The sequence below is a fragment of the Geospiza fortis genome, unplaced genomic scaffold (assembly GCF_000277835.1).
Source record: "Geospiza fortis unplaced genomic scaffold, GeoFor_1.0 scaffold40, whole genome shotgun sequence".
NCBI classification, from domain to species: Eukaryota; Metazoa; Chordata; class Aves; order Passeriformes; family Thraupidae; genus Geospiza; species Geospiza fortis.
In genome coordinates this window covers 16219942-16241262 of record NW_005054297.1, presented here as the reverse complement: position 1 = coordinate 16241262, position 21321 = coordinate 16219942, and the positions used below count along the sequence as shown (strand labels likewise).

The 21321-nt window shown below is 39.7% G+C and overlaps 1 protein-coding gene across 1 annotated transcript; it reads right to left on the bottom strand.

The window, feature by feature from the left end:
• Positions 1 to 1932: 1932 nt before the first annotated feature.
• PDGFRL (platelet derived growth factor receptor like) lies at positions 1933 to 16640 on the bottom strand. Its single transcript, XM_014307000.2, has 6 exons — positions 16538 to 16640; positions 14999 to 15293; positions 7590 to 7741; positions 6036 to 6329; positions 5605 to 5744; positions 1933 to 2584 (listed from the first exon to the last, which is right to left on the bottom strand). Exons 1-6 carry the CDS (start codon positions 16638 to 16640, stop codon positions 2396 to 2398), a joined length of 1173 nt encoding a protein of 390 aa, XP_014162475.1. The 3' UTR covers positions 1933 to 2395.
• Between the last annotated feature and the right edge of the window lie 4681 nt (positions 16641 to 21321).

Genomic DNA, 21321 nt, shown 5'->3' with positions numbered 1-21321 from the left:
TTCCCAGGCTTCATTCTTTTCCCCTGTCACTGTTCATTTAGGTGGAAATGTGCAATTAACTTCATCAGTGTAACATCAGCTCTGACCAAGAGGCTTCTGGTAAAACAAAAACTGTGTAAAATACATAGTAAAAGAATTCTCATTGTTTTCAATTACAAGAATTATTTTCATGCTTGGTGGGAGGACAAGGACAGAAAGGATGGACAGGATCTGACACCCACCAAAACTCTTCCTTAGAGGCTCTGCTTCTGTATCAGTCTTGAGACCTGCACATGATGGTTAGGCATAACCATTACACCCCAGGGCAATACTCAAGCAATGGATTTACACCATCTTTTCCTGCCAAACTGTCATCAAGGAAGTGATGCCTCCACTGTGCTGTTGAACAAGGGTGGGCAGGTGACATGATCTCCCACTTCCCAGATACTTTGAGAAGGAAATCAATTGTGAATTACAGGCTCAAATGCACTTTGAAATTCAAAAAGCTGGCACAACTCCTTTAGTTCAAAGGGAAAGACATTGTTCTGAGGAATGAAAAACGCTAAAAAGGAATTAACACATTGCACAGCCTCATCTAGAAGGTCAAAGATTGTTAATTTGGTCAGAATAAATAAAAAAAACATGATACAAGGACATTTTTTCCCTAAAAAAAATAGTACAAGACTCTTTTTAGGTATTACTATGAAATTGTATAACCTGCTTAGTCCTTTGGATTACAGTGTAATGTTCTTGACACATTTTAACAGATTAACCTCGCCTCTTACACCTTCAAAGTCAGTTCTATTGCATGCTGGTTTTTGGGGTTTTTTTTTGATATCTTATTTTCAGAGGCCAGAGATAAAGTTCCTGGGGAATGTTCTCCATGTAGGCTATTACATGAGACCTGCATGGAACCATTTCAGTCTTTACCATGGGTATTTCTCTTATCAGTTAAACTGGTTTAGGTTCCTGCATGCTGAAGAAAACACATTCAGCAAGCTTGTTTAATGTTTTCATTAGCTACTCTACTAATGAGATCATTGATTTTATTGGGAAGCTGCCATTTCTACATTAGCCCTTAGAGCTGCCACTACTCCAAACAGTGCTGCACACATCTGCTCAAGGGTCTGAATTAGCTGGAGCACAGGGCTACCTCAGGCCTTCAGCAGAAGAAAGTTTCAGGAATTCCAAACTCAGGCTGAAACAGAGAGAAGAGTGTGACCAAGGGAGCAGTTCCTGCTTTGCTTCCTTGTGTGTTCAGAATAAGCTGGTTTTCACTTGCCTTGTAAGTAACATGGCTTGTATTAAATGTTTTTTGTCATTTCACTACTAAGGAGTATATTTGTATTTAAAGTTCTAGCCCACATAAAGATGGTGCTTGAGACTAAGAAAAAAACCAAACATTGCCAAAATGTCCAACAATGTTGTTATCAAGTTCTTACCTTCTCCTCTGGCAAGTTCTTTCTTTGTACTGGTAACTAAACCCAGGGTGAGAAAAACAGTAGCTTATTTATCCAGGTTTAGTTCTGTGTAAATGAAAATATCTTTCTTTTTCTCCTAAGTAAATTAATACAATGAAGTTGAACTTGTTATTAACCTAAGAGGAAATTCTTCTGTAAAACTGAACATTATTCTAATGTTTGCTTTTTTTGCCTTTTGTTCTGTAAATGCTAATATATAAATAAATGCAAGTTTTACCTTTAGCAACCATAATTTGCTACATAATTTACTAAACATAACACCAGACATCTAAAGAGGAATGAACTATTAAGTAAGCTACATGTTGTAAGGGTGTAAGAATGCAACAACATAAGGAAAATCTAGCATACCCAACTACTTATAAGTCTCTGGAGATATTAAATATATATTAAGGTCCTAGAGGGTATTCATCTTCACCTGGAGAGAAAATTTTGTGTTTGTCTTTACACACATATGAAAATGAGCACACACACATTTATGTTTTCATAATGTTCAGAAATTTAATTATTCTTGCAAAATAAACAACTGCTATTGGCTAACTTTGTTACAAGGCTTTTTTAGTTTGCTTTTTTGCTGTTGTTTTAAGCGTGTACAGTACTCTTAATGTTCAAATTGCACGTTCCACACAGCGGGCTGACCTCCTGCAAGAGTCTGAGGGAAAGACCAGATGCAAAGGAAAGCCCAAAGAGCACCTGTTTCCAAATATGCACACACCCTAGGCATGTTCAGACTTACACTTTAATGCTTCATTGTAGTTTCATTAACTCACAATTCACTATTGCTGGACAGAGTGAACTCTGTTGTGGCCTGTCAAGCTCGCCAACATCATATAAAAGAAACAGTGAGAGAGAAGCTATATTTAAACTTTAATAAAGAAAATTAATGGCTATAATGTCAAATAACATACAGGTCAGTCCACAACCAGAAGTCTTTTCTATCACTTCAATTCAACTTTGGTAGCTACTGTTGTTTCTCCTTGTAGGTTCCGAGCTATACAAACATAGTTTCCCACATCTGTGTCTTCAAAATCCTCCACAAGAAGAACGCTCTTTGAGATTCTTGTAGTATGGCCAATTCCTCTGTTTATCAATCTCCAGAAGTTTTGAATAATCACAGGCCTCCCGGACTGTTAACGAAACAAAACAAAAACAACCCACCCACATAAAACAGGTGATTTCACAAAGTGTATTTAGTGACACCACCCCAGCACCTTGAAGCAGGAGGCTGGAGAGTACGAGCCTAAATCCAAAAGTCAGCCCTAAGTGAGGGAACTGAAGGTGTCTGGCAGTGGCAGCAACATTGCTGCATTAAATATTGATGTACCAATAAGCTATGCCAAATAAGGTTAATGCGATGGCTCCTCCACTCCAAGCACAGGTACTCTGCCTGCGACCTGTGCATGAGCTCAGTTTTAGGCCACTTAACTAAAGTTGCATTTGGGTACCTGATCAAATAGGTGGGGTGTCCTGGAGAGGTGTCAAGATAGATGTATGAACTCATTTTCAGACTTCAAGCATGTCTCAAAAAGAAGGCAGCAGTGGCATGAGGTATCTGACTGAGTTTTCATTTTCTTTTAGCACAGTGAATAGCTGTAAGTCACATGTTGAAAACTAATTCCTCCTCTAGTTTTAGAAAACACTACATCAGATAACATAGAAACAAACAGTAATAATTCTCAAATACTTCTGAGTTAATCTTCACATTCTGCTTTCCAAAATGTATATGTAACTTCAAAGCCAAAAGTACAACCCACCATGTTTATATAAAAAAATGTTTTTTCATGGTTTTTGTTGTTATTGTTTTGATTTCTTGTTTGGTTTTTTTGGTTTTGTTTTGGAGTTTTTTTGTTCTTAACTAAAAAGTGCTTTTTTTAATATTCTGTCAGGGACTTCTCTAATGGACTGGTTAAGAGGTCACACTGCCTGGCACCTCAGGAAGTCACAAAATACTGGATAAGAGAAATTGGCCCAATGATAGACTAAGGCAGTCTCTTTTCTTCCAAAATCCAGCAGCTGCTAGTCAGCAGCTTTAAGCACACTGGCTTCTGCTATACCAATAACTGGGATGAAAATGCAAGAGAGAGATTTCTGTGGAAACCATCCTCCCTTGCCTCATGACATAGATGGATTAACCACTTACCAATATGAATGCTACAAGGCTTAAACTAGATGTAGCAATAGGATAAGTTAGACACTTAAGCAGAGTCAAGGCTACAATCTCACACTTGCAAAATGGCCAGTACAAAGGCAGCTCTCAGTCTTCCTGAAACTTAGGGATGAGTCACATTGCAGTCAGTGAATGCCTAGGAAGTGGTAGGCATTACCAGCTTTAGAAAAAAAAAAAACATAAAAGCTCTTGGCAGTTGTAAATAGAATAAAAATTGTTACACCTTTAAAAGTAATTACGCCACTTAGCAAAGGTCTACCTCCTCTTCCAAGCCTGAAAATTAAGTGCTATCTACAATCAAGTAATATTGCACACTTAATTCAAGTCTAAGTTACTTCTTAAATATAGCAAGTGGAACTTCCTTGACCCTGCTGAAAGTGAAGGTAAAGACTGTACAAAGTGGACCCTGTTTACCTGGTTAGGCTCTTGCTAGTCCATTTTTCCTCAAACTACCTGCCTGCTTTGAAGCCTGTTGCATGGAATCAGATTAAGGGTGGATCTGTATGCATTCACAGCAATTGTCAGGGAGTGGCAAGGGGAAACAAGAAAAAAAAACAACTGAGTGGAAAAAAACCAGAAGAAGTTACTGACTACAGAGGTAAAAGGAGGGTCTCCACAATGCACCATACCTAGGGACAAGCAGGGACAGATGTGCTCCTTCTGCTCAGGAATCAGGCAGTAGGTGAGAGCCCAGCTGCTGGGCAGTGTGGGCTGGGACAAAACCACCCCTGAGCTCCCAGCACTGAAAGCAGCAGCATGAATGGAAACATCCAGTGAATCTTAGAACAATGTCAGTCCTTTTTCTTGTATAAAAGGTCTATATGATCAGCATCACTGAAGGTCCTGTCTCTTCTCCTTCCACCCCACCTTTTTGCTTTGCAGTACATGAACACTCTCAATAAATGTTAAGTCTCCAACAAGCATGCAGCGCTTCTACTCTGACATTTACTTGATCCTTTTGTTGGGGCAGAAACCCCAACACAACTCTCCCCTGCCTACCCCAGGCACAGCTGGAGCTGGGATAGCTTACCCTCGTGGATAAGCACAGAGGCAGGCCACAGGCCAAAGCCTCTCTCACCCCGTAGGCAGGAGCAGTGAGAGGGTGTAGTCCTCTGTTGATAGCCCATGTGCCCTGCACTGCAGCTCTGGTATCCATAGCAAACAAGGGAGATAACCTGCATGCTTTAGCTGTTTATATTCAATCAGTGCCAGAGAGGTGTAACCATGCACATGCCAGCATGCATCAGGTGCAGTAAAACCTCTGGAACAGCTGGGCCAATAACAGCCAGCAAACTAGGCTGGGGGCAGCCTGGGAAAGATGCAAAACTAGGATGGACACTAATGAGATACAGAGTTTTGGAAGGCCAAGCTGGGTCTAGAATGATTAAGAAATGAGTTCCTGCTGTAACAGGTGAGGGTGGTTAGAGGGAAAAGAGAAGGGACCTTCAGTGATGCTAGTCAGATACATCTTATTTTGTGCGAGAAAAGAGACCACAGATTCACATTGTGTTTCCTGTGGATTCTTTCAGATGAGGCTGGGCAGAAGCAGATTCTGCTCCAGGATATGGGCAAGCTTAAGAATTCTGTGCTGGGATAATTCATGCACCCGAGCCATGGAGAAAGAAGGGATATCAAACACAGAGGCAGCAGTGGGCCTTATGGCTTGCCCTAGAACAGCCTCCTGATGCTGTTTGGCTTTGGCCCTGTCCGAGGCTTTCTTTGGAAATCCTGCCAGAGGAAAAGTATCTTTGGAATGGAAATCTGACAGAGGAGTGAGCTTTGCTGAATTTGATTTTTACTAACAGGGTTCTCCAGCTTCATCCCTGCGTGACTTCTCAAGGAAATTGTCAGGGAAAGACAGGCTGAAGCTGAAAGGGGATATGCTGCCTCCTCCTGCCAGCATGCCTGAACTGGAAAGAGCATTCAAAATGCTGCCTTTGTGAAGAACAAACCCTTTCAGGAAGGGCATACACCTCTTACCTGTTGCCCTGGATACTGCCACCTGAAGCTCACATCCACATCTGGCTCCCCAAGGACTGTGCAGATGACATGAACTCCGTCACTGAGTCCAGCTCTACCCAATGACACTGCGATGGTGGTTGAGGGTGGGCCCTTGGGAACTGAGACAGTGTTTAGAAACAAAAAATTATCTGCTAAAGTTAAATACACTGATAAAACTGAGAGTCAGTTTTGGACTCAGTCTGCTTAATGCAACAGGTGTTTTACACCTGCAACTTTCCCTTCTAAACTGGGAAACTTGCTGCAATTTAAACTTGATAAAGTTTAATTTTATCACATATACTTTTGATACTTTTAAAACTCTCATTACATTACTTATTTTACATTCTAAAAAATATTTTCTTAGTGTCAGCAGAAGAGTCAATTTAAGCACAGAGAAAACTGCACATTACCTTCCACATATAGTAGGTGATATTTGATGGAAATCTGAGGTGCTCCCTGTGACTCTGCTTTGCAGTAGACAATACCTTTATGATCAGAAGTAGGGTGCTGGAAGACAAAACCCTTCTTTGCATCATAAAAAATATCAGTTCCATCTGTTTCAATTTCTTCTGCTGGAAATTCCCTGTGAAGAGTCACTTTTGCTGAAGGAGTAGTAACACGGCATGGGATGATTGCAGGTTTATCTGGGTTCAGGTAGACAATCTCAAAATAACTGGGAGTAGGTACAAAAAGCTCCTCTTTGTCTGTGCAGAAGAGATTACATAATTACAGAAATAATTACATCTTGGTTTAACAGAAAGAAAAGTACATTTGACAAGAAAAAATAGCTGTGAGCAACATTTAAAACAAAAAGCTTTGGCTTAATTTTAATATGCACAGACAAAAGAAAAAAGAGCATTGCTTGCATTAAATAACATTAAATTGAAAATAAAAATGAAGTATTTTTTTTAATTTTAAGAAAATCTTTGGAATGTCTTTTAGTAAGCTTCCAAATGCTTATCTGGATCCCATCACCACTGGTAAGATAAGGACTATTAGAAAAAGATACTTTTTGAAGCTACACACTTTTTATACCTGTGCTTTTAGGCAAAATGTTTGATTTAGTGTCCTAAGTAGAAGAAATATTTAGTGCCCTTAGAACCACAGTTAAGGAGTATTTCCATAATTGGCATGCTTCTTGGAAACCTAAATCTAAAATTCCTCTTTCTACCATTTATGTAATAATTTGACTGAAAAGTTTATTCCAGCCTTTCTAAGGAATGTATCCTAAAAACATTAAGATCTTATTTCTCATGGTCCAATTTAATTCCAAAATGTATTGCAAACAATCCTATCTTAACATTTTGTACTAAAACATTTTCCAGCCATGAATACTTTAGCTCTAATGAGGCATCAAAGGTTGTTTTACTATTCAGAATGCTTTCCAGAAGAAAAAACGAACCATTTGATTTCAGCTCTGTTGTACCAAGCAGCAGCAAACTGTGCACAGGCTCTGGGGGACATCATGTGCACTTGAAGAGGGTTTTGCCTCTCAACATGCTATAAGGACTCAGAGAAATTGTGGCCTTATTGAGTTTTTTAAGGCAGTGCAAGTAACTGGAATGAAGTGGCAGTGCGGGACAGTCCATGGGGTCATCTGAATGCCATGACAAAATGAATCTTCTGCACAGATTTATTTTCTTTATCAAGACACATTTTCAAGAATTAAAACATTTTTTATTCGTTTTGTAGAAAATCCTCAGAAAGTCCGTTATAAGGTATGTGCTTTTCATTGCATTATCCATTACTTTGGGTATTTTGCATAATCTGAGGGAAAATGGACTCAAAAAAAATCACACTAAGCAAGTAATTTTTTGCCCACCAGCAGAGTCTTCATTAACATACACTAAAAATAGATGAAAACTGTGGCAGTAAAATCTTGACAATGAAATCACTGATGTAGATTTATTCCTGCCTTACCAGCAAATATATTTCCACTAATAATCCCCCAGTGAGTTAATTACCTGTGAAAAAGATGTATGTTGACCCTGTTTTAGTCTCATCCTTCCTGCATTTGTTACCATTGCACAGCTGAAGCCAGCAGCTGTATTCACCGGTGTCTGCTGCAGTGGAGTTTGCAAGGATCAGCTGACTGTGCCTGTCAAGCTGCTTTATGCTGTGGAAAAATAAAAACAAAAGGCAAAGACAAGCACAGATGTAGTTCCTTGTATATTTTTATCAGCTCATTTCCACTTTTGATTTTTTTATTCCTTCTCTGCAACTGACCACTTTTCACTTGCAGAGCTCTGTTGTAGCTTCCCCTTTTGCTCCAGCAGAGACTGTTTACATGAGCAGTTTTATTGATTTTAACTACATACAAGACCCTGCAAGCTTTTCTCTTGTACAGTTCGTTTTTGGATTCCTTCAAGTCTCCATTTTGAAACTGGGCTGTGACTGTTCTAGGCCATATGTTCATCTACATTTTGGCCTAGTCTGTCCATGTATAGCCCTTTCCTTCATTCTACACACCAACCCACATGCACCTCAGTCCTTTTTCAACACTGTAACACTGCTTCAATAAAATCTAACAAAGATAATTGACAGGTAGCTAGGAGCAGGTATTCTACTGAGAGTTTGTTCAATAATTTCTGCCTGCTTTCAGTGTGAATGCTTTACCAATTTTTAACACACCAGTCCAAGTTTCCACTTGCAAAGAGCAGCTACCTCAGCCTGGATTTGTCCTGCAAATTAAGTAATTTTGCATCACCTACTCCTGTGGTCTAAGCCACCCCACTGGACTTTCCTCCACATTCCTGGGCCATTTTAGAGCATGAGAACTGCTGGAGGTGTACTGGCAGTGCCATCACGTAACTACACAAAATTCAGCCTGTGTGATTATTTCAGACTTGATTTGCTTTTTTTCCCTTCTCCTGAATTTCCCAGGCACATCTCTCAGTGGATTGACATTCGTAACTGCGCAAATATTTATAAATATGTAGACATATACATAGATACTGACAATTATTCTAAAAGGCAAAGGTCCTATCTTATGAAATACAGCACCTACAGTCTCACCTTGTTCTTTTTTAATATATTTTAAGGTTTACCTTCCTGGCTCTTTCTGGCAGACAGATGGTGGTGTGGTTGGCAGTCTAGTGGGTTGACTTTTGATGTATTGCAAAAGCAATGGCCCAAAACTACCAGTTCTCAAGGGAATCCTGTCAGCACAGCCACATGGCAGTACTGATGCACTTTCTTGCTGCTTTGATCCTTAAAAATGTTCTTTTCAACCAGCTGCCTCTCATGGTAGTCAATCTAGGTCATGAAGGGCTCCCTCTTTCCTTTGCAAGACATTGAGTTACAAGGTAATTTCTTTCTAACCAAGTCAGGAATGATTCTTCCAAGTTAGATATTTGATAATGAACTTCTTTTTACTGTTTTGAAAGGGATTTGGACAAATACACAGCTTGCAAGAAGTCTGAACAGCTCTCATTCAACTGTGGGTTTTTTGAATATTTATTACCCTCCTAATTCTTACTAATATGGTAGTTATTCTGTAAGGCAGATACACAACTGAATAATTTCTTTCCAGGATTAGCATCTTTGAAGAAATTTTTATCCTTTTTAAGAGTTTTGCTTAAGTGTCCATTGCAGGCAGAATAACTGTTTAAACAGAGGCCAACACTTCAGCTGCCTGTGCTTCCCAGGAGTTCTGGCTCCCCAGGTGCTCTGCCAGCAGTTTGCACAGTTGGCAGCAATCACAAGCAGCAGTCCACATAACCCAATACTCAGCCTTCAGCCAGGCCAGCAGCTTAGAGATTAAAAACACACCAAATACACACCTCAAACACAGATAACTGAGAACTGCCTTTCCCTGTAAGCCCTCAGACACCATTAGATCCACACCAACACAGACGTACATGGATCCACCACAGGGCAGTTTTGAGGCCTGCCTCAATAAACAAGCAAATCACAATTCCTATCCACTAATGCACTTGTTCTATACAATCTTGTCTGATTCCATTTATTAGAATCATGTACTTATGGTGCAGTGGCCTTTCCATTTTTAAAATATGCACTACCTCACATTATAAACTATCTTCAGTTTTTGTGTAACTTTTGAGAGATTCCTATCTGTACAAGAGAACATGCTGTGTATCATACCCAAAAGGAAGAAAAGATGAACCCAAAACATGTCCTAGTCTGTATTATTACTGTCTAGTTTCATAGTTCACATTTCACAGGCTATATGACAACCTCAGAATAAAATGTTCTCCAAAGATCAAGTAATAAATGTCTACAATACAGAGAAACCATTATGCCAGAACTCTTTTGCCTCCAATCATTAATGCAGACACTGAGATATAGCTTGAAATCCCAACAGATAGCAAAAGAAGGTCAGAGTTAATTAATTATTGTACAATGTGTTCTTTTTAACTGTGAATAAGCTATTCAGTAATAACCTAGCAAGGCAGTCATCCACAAACATGCAATAACAAAACCTGGCATCTGAAAGTGCAGGTGTTGAAACTTGAGACATGACCATATTAGGCAGACAAAACAGGCCATATAAAATAAAGTATAAATGGTAAATCCTGCAGCTAACCAATATTTCCAGGGAAATGTATAATTTCATTAGTATTTTAGATGCTGGCAAATCTGACCTAGAAGCCAAAAGTATTTTAGATGCTGCATTGTAGATGTCACAAAGTAAAAATGTTGTATCTACAAACATGTATGTATATACAAACATTACCAGACTGTTTAAAGAAACTAGAAACATAGCCCAAAATCTTATTCCATACATTCATCTTATTAATAAACTTTAAAGTTCAGAAGATTTTTTTGCCAGAAAACTATTCCACTTTTAGAAGCTAAAATATATATTTATATAAAAAATATCTATAAAGACAGTGTCCATAGCATCACTCAAAGAGCATCTACCACTCTCAAGTAGCTGCATTCATACTGACAAAAGAGAGCTTATCTCAAATACACACTCACTAGGACAGGAACATTACATCTTGCTGTTTTACACAAGAAAAAAATCCTTAGCTTTTAAACTTCAAAGCACAAGCAGCAAAATCAAATTCAGTTATACACATGAGCACAACTGACAACCCACTAAGCCTGCGGGATGCATTCACTGCCTTCAGTGAAAGCAGTCTAATTTCAGTCTAATTCTGGCCCCGACCACACCCAGTTTCCTCAATATTTGTGGGAGTGCTCCTGTCCAGACACCTCCTCTCACAGGAATGTACATGTGATGCACATCCAGCTGTTTGTTCCAGCTTCTTTCATCAGAGTAGCTCCATTTTGTGTCAGTTTACTTATCAGACCAAGTCAAATGCAGCTTGTCTTCAGCAGGGGAGACCCATGCTCCAGCCAGGCAGCACAGAGACTGTGTGAAGTCTGAGCAGCTTTCTGCTATAAAGCTTTAGTAAAGGGAAAATCCGCCTGCTCTTATTTTTATCCCTCTCTTATGTTGTAGATCCAGTTTCTGGGTGAGCCTCCACTCTTTAATTTGTTATTCGCAGTCTTACAAAACAGCATTCCAGCCTTTCCATACTGGGGGTGCAAGAGCAACCTCTGACTGCTAACACCACCAATGTTTTTGGCCAGTTCAGCCAGCACCCAAAATTTTCAGACAAAAAGTATTTAAGTGCTGCACAAAGCAAGAGAGCATTACAGATAAAAGGCAAGTTCTGAAGTTCTGCAGCAAGCTTGTGTGTGTCCTTAAGCTAGGAACCATGTTTGCATGATTCAAGCTTTCTCTGAGTTGTATGGCACACTACGGTCTCAAAGCTAAGTAAATTGTTTCAGTGTGTACTGTTGTGTACTCCAGTTAGAGTAGTGGAAAGGCTGAATTTCTGCTCCATCTCAGCAAGAAGCAGCCAAAGAGTCCTCCTCCTCCTTTCACTCAGCATCTCTCACTCCCTCAGATATGATAATTATAGCACATGTAACAGCTCCAAACCCATTAAAAACCGAGACTCTCTAGTACAGCAAGTAAAATATTTTATTTACCAGGTTGTAGAGTACGCCTACAAGGACAAGGTCAATGAAAGCATAGCCACTAATACTACAGAAATGGCTTTTCTAATGAAAATCTTCCTCTCTAGAAAAGGCATATTGTTCCCCAGATTGCTGTACTCTCCTTACCATATGGGTGAGTTAAAAATGTAGTAACCATAGAATGGAGGCAAAACATCTGGGTTTTATCCCTACTTCTTTTTGCAACCACCCATAGAAAATACATTACATTGATGTTAAATTTAACTAGTTGCAAGCCAAAATGCCAGAGTAGTTGAATTTGTACATACCTTCTATTATTTAAGGGAAAAGTAATAACTGGATGCCTGAGCATCTGTTGCTATGAACAGAATTGTAGCCATCAGTCCCCAGCAACTGCAGGGATCTCATCACCAGTGTCTCTCCTCCTTTTCACTTTTCCTCTAGCACCAACCCACTCCTTCTTCATTTTCCATTACCACCTTTTGGCCCCATCACATCCCCCTGCTGCTGCCATCAATTCGGGTTTGCACCAGTGACCCAAGTCCAGCAAGACCCACATGGAAATCTGAGGTAAAAAAGGCCCAGCCCAGTTAATTAGCTTGGGTTTTGCCCACACCTCACTAACTGATAATGAGGGGATTATCTTATACTTGATCTTTAAGTACTCAAAAATGGTAGAAGATACTGGACATATCTCTACCTAGATGATTAAACAATTTTTGCTGTAGGTTATTATTTGCTAATAAGTTTTCTGAATCTCCCCCCTCTGCCCTATATTCATCATTTTGTTTTAAAATAATGAAGGTAATGCATTAATAAAAAGTTTTAAATTGCCTATTGCAGTTGATGCTTGGTGCATGGTGTGCATATTCCATGAAGAAGATCTGAGCTCCTCTTGAAAGGTCATAGCTTTGCTGACCTTTTCTAGTGCCAGTTCACTTACAAACACTGCCAGCTGAGCTGAGTAACATGGTACCTTCATGGTACTTCCACTTAAAATCCATCAAATCTTTCTGAAACCACAGAACATAAATTTCAAATTTCACATTCTGTTGAGCAGACTTTATTTCACAGGCACCTGTTACAGCAAAGATCTTGAGATAATTACCGAAGCCAAGCTAAAAACGTGATCAAAATGCAACTGCACAGGATTCTGTGGTCAATCTCTCCATAAATTATTACTACTCTGTGACTCTGAAATCTGCTTCTTATCTATATTTACATTTTTTCTACTTAATTTTAGGATCTTCTGCTTGTATTCAAAACTGATTATTTAGTCAAACTTACTTTAGTCAAGCCTTACTGCTTTAACAACTTATTTCAAAAGCAATGACCATTATTTTTCAATACAGATCCTCAAGTATATGCCTTACATACTTCTAAAAGAAAATAAATACTTAGGCAAGTTGCATCTCCCCAGTCAAAATGTTTTACAGCACTTATTTTATGTGGCACAACTAACTTTTGTTATATGGTTAAACTACCACCATTAACTTGACTGAGTACAAAAATGTAAATTGCTGAAGGATCCCAAACTACTTCAAACTGGAAACCAGAAAATTACACAATCATGACATGAATATCTTTTTTCTGTTTTCCCAAACTACCTCAATTTCTTGTATCACAGAGAACACTTAATTTTGCATGAGAGGAATAGACAGTCAAATAACTAATTAGGAAGCATTCAGATTCCTCTCCAAAAACCCTGAATACTCGCCCTGCCTTCTTCAATGCCAGATTCTGACACTCAGACGGCATGGCCTGAGGGTCTATAGGACCAACCCATGCCAGCAAACTATTTGCAAATGCACAAAACATTAAGAACGACGCCACCACCACTACACGCACATTCCCTGCTGGTTTGCTCATCCAGCTCTGGCTTGCTGGGAGGGCAGGCCTGTACTGCAGCTAATAAACGCCACCTGCTGAAAGAAACTGGGATAGAACAGTATTCCTTGCAAAAGAATAAGCAGCAGCAGGTTAAAGAGGCCACTAGCTCTTTTGACCAATATTGCTGCAATAAGCCCCCAGCAGGAACCAGCTTGCTGCTGTAACTTACTGTAGCAGAAGCCTTGCACTCAGCCAGGATAGTCCTTGAGCACCTCAGCCAGCAACGGACAAGCACACAATGGCACAGAGAACTGGCTCATGAATTACAGGAGGATGTGCTAGAGATCACAGTGGTAACTGCCATTCATCAACACTCCCCTTGGAAAAGAGAAGTGGAAAGAAGAAGAATATATCTGAAAAACTAATTAACTGGGAGAGGTTTTAAGGTAACATCGCACCTGTAAATAATGTACTAATAATGAACACTGACATTCAGATAACCTGAGTGACTTAGTGAGAGCATATTCACTTGCACTTCATTTAGGAACAACAGGACAAGAGCAGCTGACATCTTGACTCATACCTCTATGCTCCTCTCACCTAATAATCCAAGAAAAGCTCCAAACTGTTCTTTCTTTGGGTATCACTCACAGTGCTTCACAGTCTCCACAAAACAGCCAGTGAAAACAAACACTTCTCAGAGCAATAAAATGCCTGTGCAAGATATCCTTAAGCTCCTTATATGCCCCTCCTCTTTCTAATACTACATTAAATGACTACATAACAAGAACTAAATTACTGCATTTAATCTAGATTTATCTGTGTGTACTACCCTGAAAAACCAGAAGGGCAATGTATGGAGAGTCTCAGAAAAGATATTCAGACCATCAGGACACTCAGACGGTGGGGCAGTCAGTTCCTCTTCCTGCTCTAACAAATCCTTCTGTGGTTTTCATTAAGAAGTCATGAGATTAAAGAAAAAGCTTTCTTCACTTTAAAGTAAAAACCCTTAGCATTAAACTCTGATGCAACACAAGCCCTGCAATTTCATTTTGCACGCAAAGGCAACTCTGACTGAACCATTACTCTCACCTGCTCCTTAGTGTGAAGGCTGGCGTATTTTTTGCTATTTAAGAGATGTGGGTTTGAGTCTCTTCAGGAAATTAACATTACTACCGTACCTGGTACCCACATTAGCAACCAGGACAGCCCAACACGAGCAGGTCTCTGCAGAGCAACAGAGTTGGTAGTGAGCACCTGACATCCACACACACATTTTGTGAGTTTTACTTTGGACCAACCCTAACGTGGTTCCCTGTTTGTGGCTGGAGCACAATGGTGAATATCTTCATTTTAGATTAATCTGAAGGAAACAGAGTTCACATGCTGCAAGACTATCCCACAGTGCAAATGGTGATGACCAAAATTTGCTCATCCTTTTTGCGGACACTAAAAACTATTAAATAGGAAATCACGACTGTAAAAATGTAGATAAACACGCAAACAAACAAAAACACCAGTGGTGCTGAACACAGTAAGAGAAAAAAATGTTCTGGATTTTTCCTGCAAAAAATGAAAAATAGCTTACCTGAGTCTGGAGTCTTTAAAGGTGTCTAAATAAGAAGGATAGCTCCAAGTAACATTACCCCCCTTACATCGCAGCTCTATGCTTTGTCCTGCAGCCAGGCTTAAGGTGGCAGCTAGTTTCTGAAAATGACCTTTATCCATCACCTGTGTCAGTATGGACTGGGACTTCAAAGAGGAATCCACTGACTCCCTCTCCTTCATTTTGGCATTCTTGGGTTTTACTTTCTTGTTAACAGGCTTAATTTTGTTTTCTCCAGGTTCTTTGGGACGCTTACTCTTCGCAGGCTGTCCAATAACTGGTAAAATAAAAAAAAAAAGGCAATGTTACTGATTAGAAAAAAGTTTATTTACTCCTTTGGAAAAAAAAAATCTTATTATCCCAGAGAATAACTGAAGCTTTGTTCTTCCTAGAAAAGATGACTAGAACTTAGTAAGAGTTAATTTCCTTAAGTTTTTGAAGTCTGCGATGACCCATTTTCCTGGGGAAAAAGGAAAAAAAAGAGAGCTTTCAAGAACATGTGGAAAATCTACACTTACATAAACAGAGAAATATGCAAGCTATGAAAACTTTACAAATGGTAAGGGAAAGAAATACAGCACTTCTATCTGCAGCCACTTTTGTCATTTCCACCTCCTGGCGTTGCCATGCAGCACTCAATGCTACACAAGCTCTCCATGTTCATGTCATGTGCCCATCACTTCTGCATGACCTCTTCACACACCACACTTCCATAAGGCACACACGAAGAATTCACAAATGCAGAACTTCATGACAATTTATAAAATATTAATAGTGATGCAGGTTTCTTAGTTTACAGTAATTACTGAAATGTAAGTGATACTTCAGTCACTTGAAGGTGACTTACTTGTCACTTCTCCATAAGAGCCATTTATTTTGACAGTCAAGATGAAGACAGAATCTTATTTAGAGACAAACAATAAGAGACTTCATCACCTCCTAGAGACAACAAAGATGCCCAGTTGCCTTAACAAACAAAGGAAAGAAAAAGTGAGGTGTCTCAAATATTTAAAAATAAAAACAAACAAAAAATTCCAACTTTAACTGACATCAGGAAGCACGGTCCTTCTGTGAGGCAAGCCTAAAACTACTTTTCCCAGACACCAGAAACGCCACTAACTGTACCCGACAGCTAATTCTTGTTTTCTACATGGAAACACTGAGGTATTTCATTGTACAAATCAACAGGCTCCCTCTGGAATCAAAAACTCAGCATACTCATATACTCAGCATAATTAAAACTGGTACAGGCTGCCAATATGAACAGCAGGACTTCCAGATTCCTGCCACTGATGGCTCCTGTGACACTCCTCAAACCCCAGCTGGACACCTTGCACTGAGTCAGCTCTGACTTCTCCAAGTCCAGGCTGATGTACAACACATTTCTTTTAAACAACACAGTGCCTTGTGAGCACAAATTTAAAAACTAGGAGTTTGTAGCATTTTTTCTTTGCATTACATTAGAAAGGCTACAGTGGGTCAGGCCAAAATTATTTGCACTGACACCACCTAGTGTCTGACGCCAATCAGGGAACAGGGCAACCATCTCTGCTCCTTTGATACTACTCTCCTGAGCTTCCAAGAACGTTAGCTCAAGGGGTCTGTGAACCACAGTTGTTATCATTTTATTGTGCTTGGCTGGTTTTGGGTTTGGGGGTTTTCTTGTATTTTTTTTATTATATTGTCCTTGGATGTTTTTCTTCATTGATTTGTCTGGTCAATTTTGAAAATCACACAAATTACACAAATACCAGATGCTTTCTAGTTTTTGTATTAAATAAATAAACATCCACGTTTCTCCAACAACATTCTCTCCAACACAAATACTTTTACAAAACTTGAGGGTTTTTGACTAATATTCTTTCCAGACTGACAAGTCCTACTCCAATTGTTCCTGTAAAGAATATGCATCTTACAACAGTTCAGCTACACCACATTTGGCTGATGGCAAGAACACAAATGCAGACTGTACACCAGGTTCAAGGTATGCTCAGATCTAGTTGTACATATTAACGGTGTCTTCCTTCCTGTCTAAACAGCTCATTACTTTCCAAGGTAGCAATATTAGGAGCTGACTTTTTTAAAAATAATCAAGTGTAATTCCAAGACCACTTTCCTAAGCAGGAACTATTGGTTAAAAACTCCTAAGTAGAAACCCAGGAAGGCATACATGAAGTTAGAACAGTTTGTGTTATTTGGCATCCACCAACAAGAAATCTGAAGTCCTATTTTCCCTGCCCAGTCTTTCCAAATTGAGAGATCGTTCTATAACTCTTGACTGACAGTTTTCTTTTCTTTTAACAGCTACTTAAACATGCTGAAAACATGTGCCTTATAAGATCCCTGTTAAATTCAGCTGGTTAAAAGCAATTCTATCCATATGGCAAAAAAACTAATTCCTACTCTTTGTTTCCTATTAGTTATTATTCCATGAGAGGTCTTCCGTTATCTCACAGCACATTGGTTCCCAAGGAATTTTTTACAACAGGCTTAATAAAAGCCTTTGGGAATCCAACTACATCAACCAACTCATCCATGGCCACACTCTTACAGAAAGTCCTTAGAGAACCTCTGCAGATCCAAAGAACAAAACTTCTAAAGGAAAAAAAAGCCAAAAAAGAAAAAAAACAGGCAGCCATGCCAAAGCCATACTGACTTTTCAGCAATTCATGAGCTCAGTTTCAGATTACAGAACACAGGCATCTGGCTTTGTGCATCTACCTCCTCCAAATATTGTAAAATCCTGGGATATTTCATTTCACTGGAAAGGTATAGCTATATGATATGATATAGTGGTATGAAGTGATATCACAATCAATTCAGTTGGAAAAGACCTCTGAGATCATCGAGTCCAACCTCTGATCAAAACCCACAATGCCATTTAGGCCATGGCCATCCAGTCTTGCCCTAAACCTTCAGGGACAGTGATTCCATCACCTCCACTGGCAGTTCATCCCAATGTCAAATCACACCTACTGTGAAGAAATTCCCCCTAATGTCCAACCCAAACCTCCCTTGGCCTGGCCTGCAGCTCTGTTCTCACATCCTCTCACATGCTGCCCGGAGAACAGGCCAAACCCCACCTTGCTACCACCTTCTTTCAGGTTGTAGAGTGATAAAGTCATCACTGAGCCTCCTTTTCTCCAGGCTAAGCAACTCCAGCTGCCTCAGCCACTCCTCACAGAACTTACCCTCTAGACCCTTCACCAGCTTCAACGTCCTTCTCTGGGAAAAGATAAGTAATGACAAGCATCTGGGTTAAGGCTTCACCAATTTCAGATTCAAATTTCCTTTACACCTCAGGTGTATATCATAACATCTTGGCACTTAAACAGTTTCTGTTGCTAACTTTCTTACAGTGCTTTGTAGGATACTGCACTCAGTTTCTTCTATGCTTATCATGTCACCATTTGCCATTAAAACTACTCTAAGCACTTCCATAGTGAACATGGGTGTACACAGATAAATTTTTAAATTTCACTTTCTATAGATACTCTTTCTTATCCCCCATTCCTACCAGTTATAAAAATTCTGCAGCCACGTCTCCCTGCCCCATCATGGTACATCAGAAGAAGAAAAAGGATTTATGGCTGGTTTTATTCTTTTGTAAGCTGTTTCTCAAGCTCTTTTGGCCTGCTTTATTCTGGTTTTTATATTTAACCCACATGTGAGTTAAGGAGCTTCCTCCTCTTATGTAATTCCCCCTTTCAAAATTAAACACATCACTGGTTTCTTTGTCTTTTTATTATTCCTGAAAGAATACTAGAACTACAGTCAGGCCATTCCACAACAACATCTGAATCCAATTACTTGAGTACTGCTCCAGAGCAAGTCAAGAATTGCTGCTCTTCTGAGGGGCTCTCTGAATAGCTGCTTTAAGTCATTAGTTGTGGCCATCTAAACAATTGCATTCTGCACCACACCTCGATGTGTGTGACCCAGCCCATGTGAGGGGAAGTTATTCTTCCTTTTGCTTTTCTATCCAGCCCTTGCTGCCCCTCTGGTTTTCCTTAGCAGAGCAGTCCTTACACATTGGGTGGTCAGTTACTAGGTTGGTTCCTCTCCACAGTGCTGGTATTTCAGCCCTGGTGACTTTTACCACCAAAACCCACCAGGAAACAGATTTAACACGAAAGTTTTCTTCAACACATACTGCCACTTCTCCCTTGGGTAAACTATTCGATCTTAGAGGAATTCCATCACATAAGTGTGCCACAGTACTGGGAGGTTCCACTGACAGGCCCCATAAGCCTTTTGAATAAGCATTCCCATTTCAAATTGGCCATTCCAGTTCCTTGTTGAACTTTCCAGATTACTCTGTAGCAGCACACCAGCTCTGGCTCAGCCATCCTTTTTCTTTTTTTTTTTTTTCCCATCAAACCCTACTGAAATTTGTTTGAACTACTCTTTGACATTTCCACTGCTTTTTGCCAGCCTCGATCCTGACATAATTTCTAAGGCACATGGACCCTGCAACCTCACCCCTAGGAAATGCTTCATCCCATACTGAGTGCTCTGCCACACCTGAGACTCTGCCTTTAAGAAACTGTTAAAGACTCCACTATGAAAGCTTTTCAATTTTAAGTGCCAGAAGCCTGGTTTTGATTTTGTCAAGATTAAGTTTTTCCTCTCCACACAGGCTCCCTCTGTTTCATGCTTCTGCAGTTCAGCGAGTTCACACTTTCCTCCTACACCACACTCCCAGCCGCTCAGTGAGAGCCTTGTCTGCCTGACCTTGTATTTCCCTGCAGGTGACAGCAGGGGCATTTCAGGGAACACATCAGATGAGCTTTTATCTTCCTACACAGAAAACCTGGTTCTGCCTCTGTTGCACCTCCCAAAAAGGCGAGTTTCCAAGCAAGCTGTAGCCATGCTCCTTCCCAACATTCCCTTGTAAGTCTTTCCAGATATCTACTGATCACTTCTAGCACCACTTCTGCACCTCACAATCCGGTCTTCTCTCTTAGCTGAATTAAGTCTTTTTATGCCAGGTAACAAAATTAACTGCTACAGTAGCACCCAAGGTAAAGAGGACACACAATCAAATCCCTCCAGGAACACAGAAACCATCTCCAAGAATCCTCCATTTCCTTATGCAATCTGCAAGATTTTCCCAAGAAAGGGAACAAAGTCAACCAGCCCATTTATGCAAGCACATGAATATGCCACGTTTGGGATATTTCACTTTCTCACTAGAGGTATGCACTGAGCCCTCATTGTTTCAATAACATTGCACTGCCTAATGTTGCACTGCTTTAGTGCAACAGCATTCCTTATTAAATAATAAAATATAATAAAATTAAGACTTAGAGAAATATTAATTGAGAAAATGCCTCATTTCTACCACTGATCAGCTCCTGAAGTTGATTCTAAAGAGGCAATAAATTTTAAAATAGAAATAAAAATAAATTGTGAGATTACCATAAAGTATAATTAACCAGCAGGATCACTAAGCGAGGAAAGCATCTTTGTGATTACAAGTAATGTAACAAGCTGGACACATCTCATCATCTGTGATACTTCAAACGAAAAGTTAGTCACCCAAACACAGAGCCAATCTGGAGGGGCATGTTTCATTAGTTCATAAATTAATGTAAGATAAATTAGGAAGACTATTTTGAAATTACAATTCCTACATTAGGACTTCTACATTTAGCTTTAGACAAGAAATTCTTATTAAATATAATTGGTTACTTTCTCCCATTGTTAAGTTTCTGGATGGCAGAGCAGGGAGCACCCAGTGACACTACAGTATAAACATAAGAAACTGACAAGAACAGAGACTTGGGAAATCTTTCTGAAACCCAAGTTACAACTCATTTCTTATTCTGTATTTATTGTCTACTTCTCAGATAGAAATCACTTTTCTTGATGTGGTATACCCACGGACCAGATCTTTCAGCAGAAATCCTCTCCTGCATCAATGTGATCCACAGTGCAATTCCTCTGCATATAGTCATGAGAAAAACTAGGCTGAAAAAGGCTTCTGGAATTCCCTTCCCATCTCTGTTCAGTTGCTCTGAGCCATGTCCAGTTGAGCTCTGACTTTCCCAGAGGCTGGAGACTCTACAGCCTCCTCTGACAAATTCTCTCTATGTTTATCAGCTCTTAGGGTGGAGGATTTTTTTATGTTCTTATAAGAATGTTTTCCTTATGACCTACTAAAGTACTTGTGGTTACTGCCTTTCACCACGTACCTAAGAGCCTGCCTCCTATTTCTCTACAAACCCTTCCATGGGTTATGCACGCCTTGATCCCCAAGCCCTTCCAGTGAAAACCAACGGAATTACTTTTTTGTTTCTTCC

Excerpts from the sequence above, each read along its gene's own strand:
- PDGFRL (XM_014307000.2), bottom strand. The coding sequence starts at position 16,640 with ATGATAACAACTGTGGTTCACAGACCCCTTGAGCTAACGTTCTTGGAA. Across the intron at positions 15,294-16,537 it reads TGCCCTGTTCCCTGATTGGC|TTATTGGACAGCCTGCGAAG; the intron begins GTCAGACACTAG and ends TTATTTTACCAG. Across the intron at positions 7,742-14,998 it reads TTTAAAGACTCCAGACTCAG|CATAAAGCAGCTTGACAGGC; the intron begins GTAAGCTATTTT and ends ATTTTTCCACAG.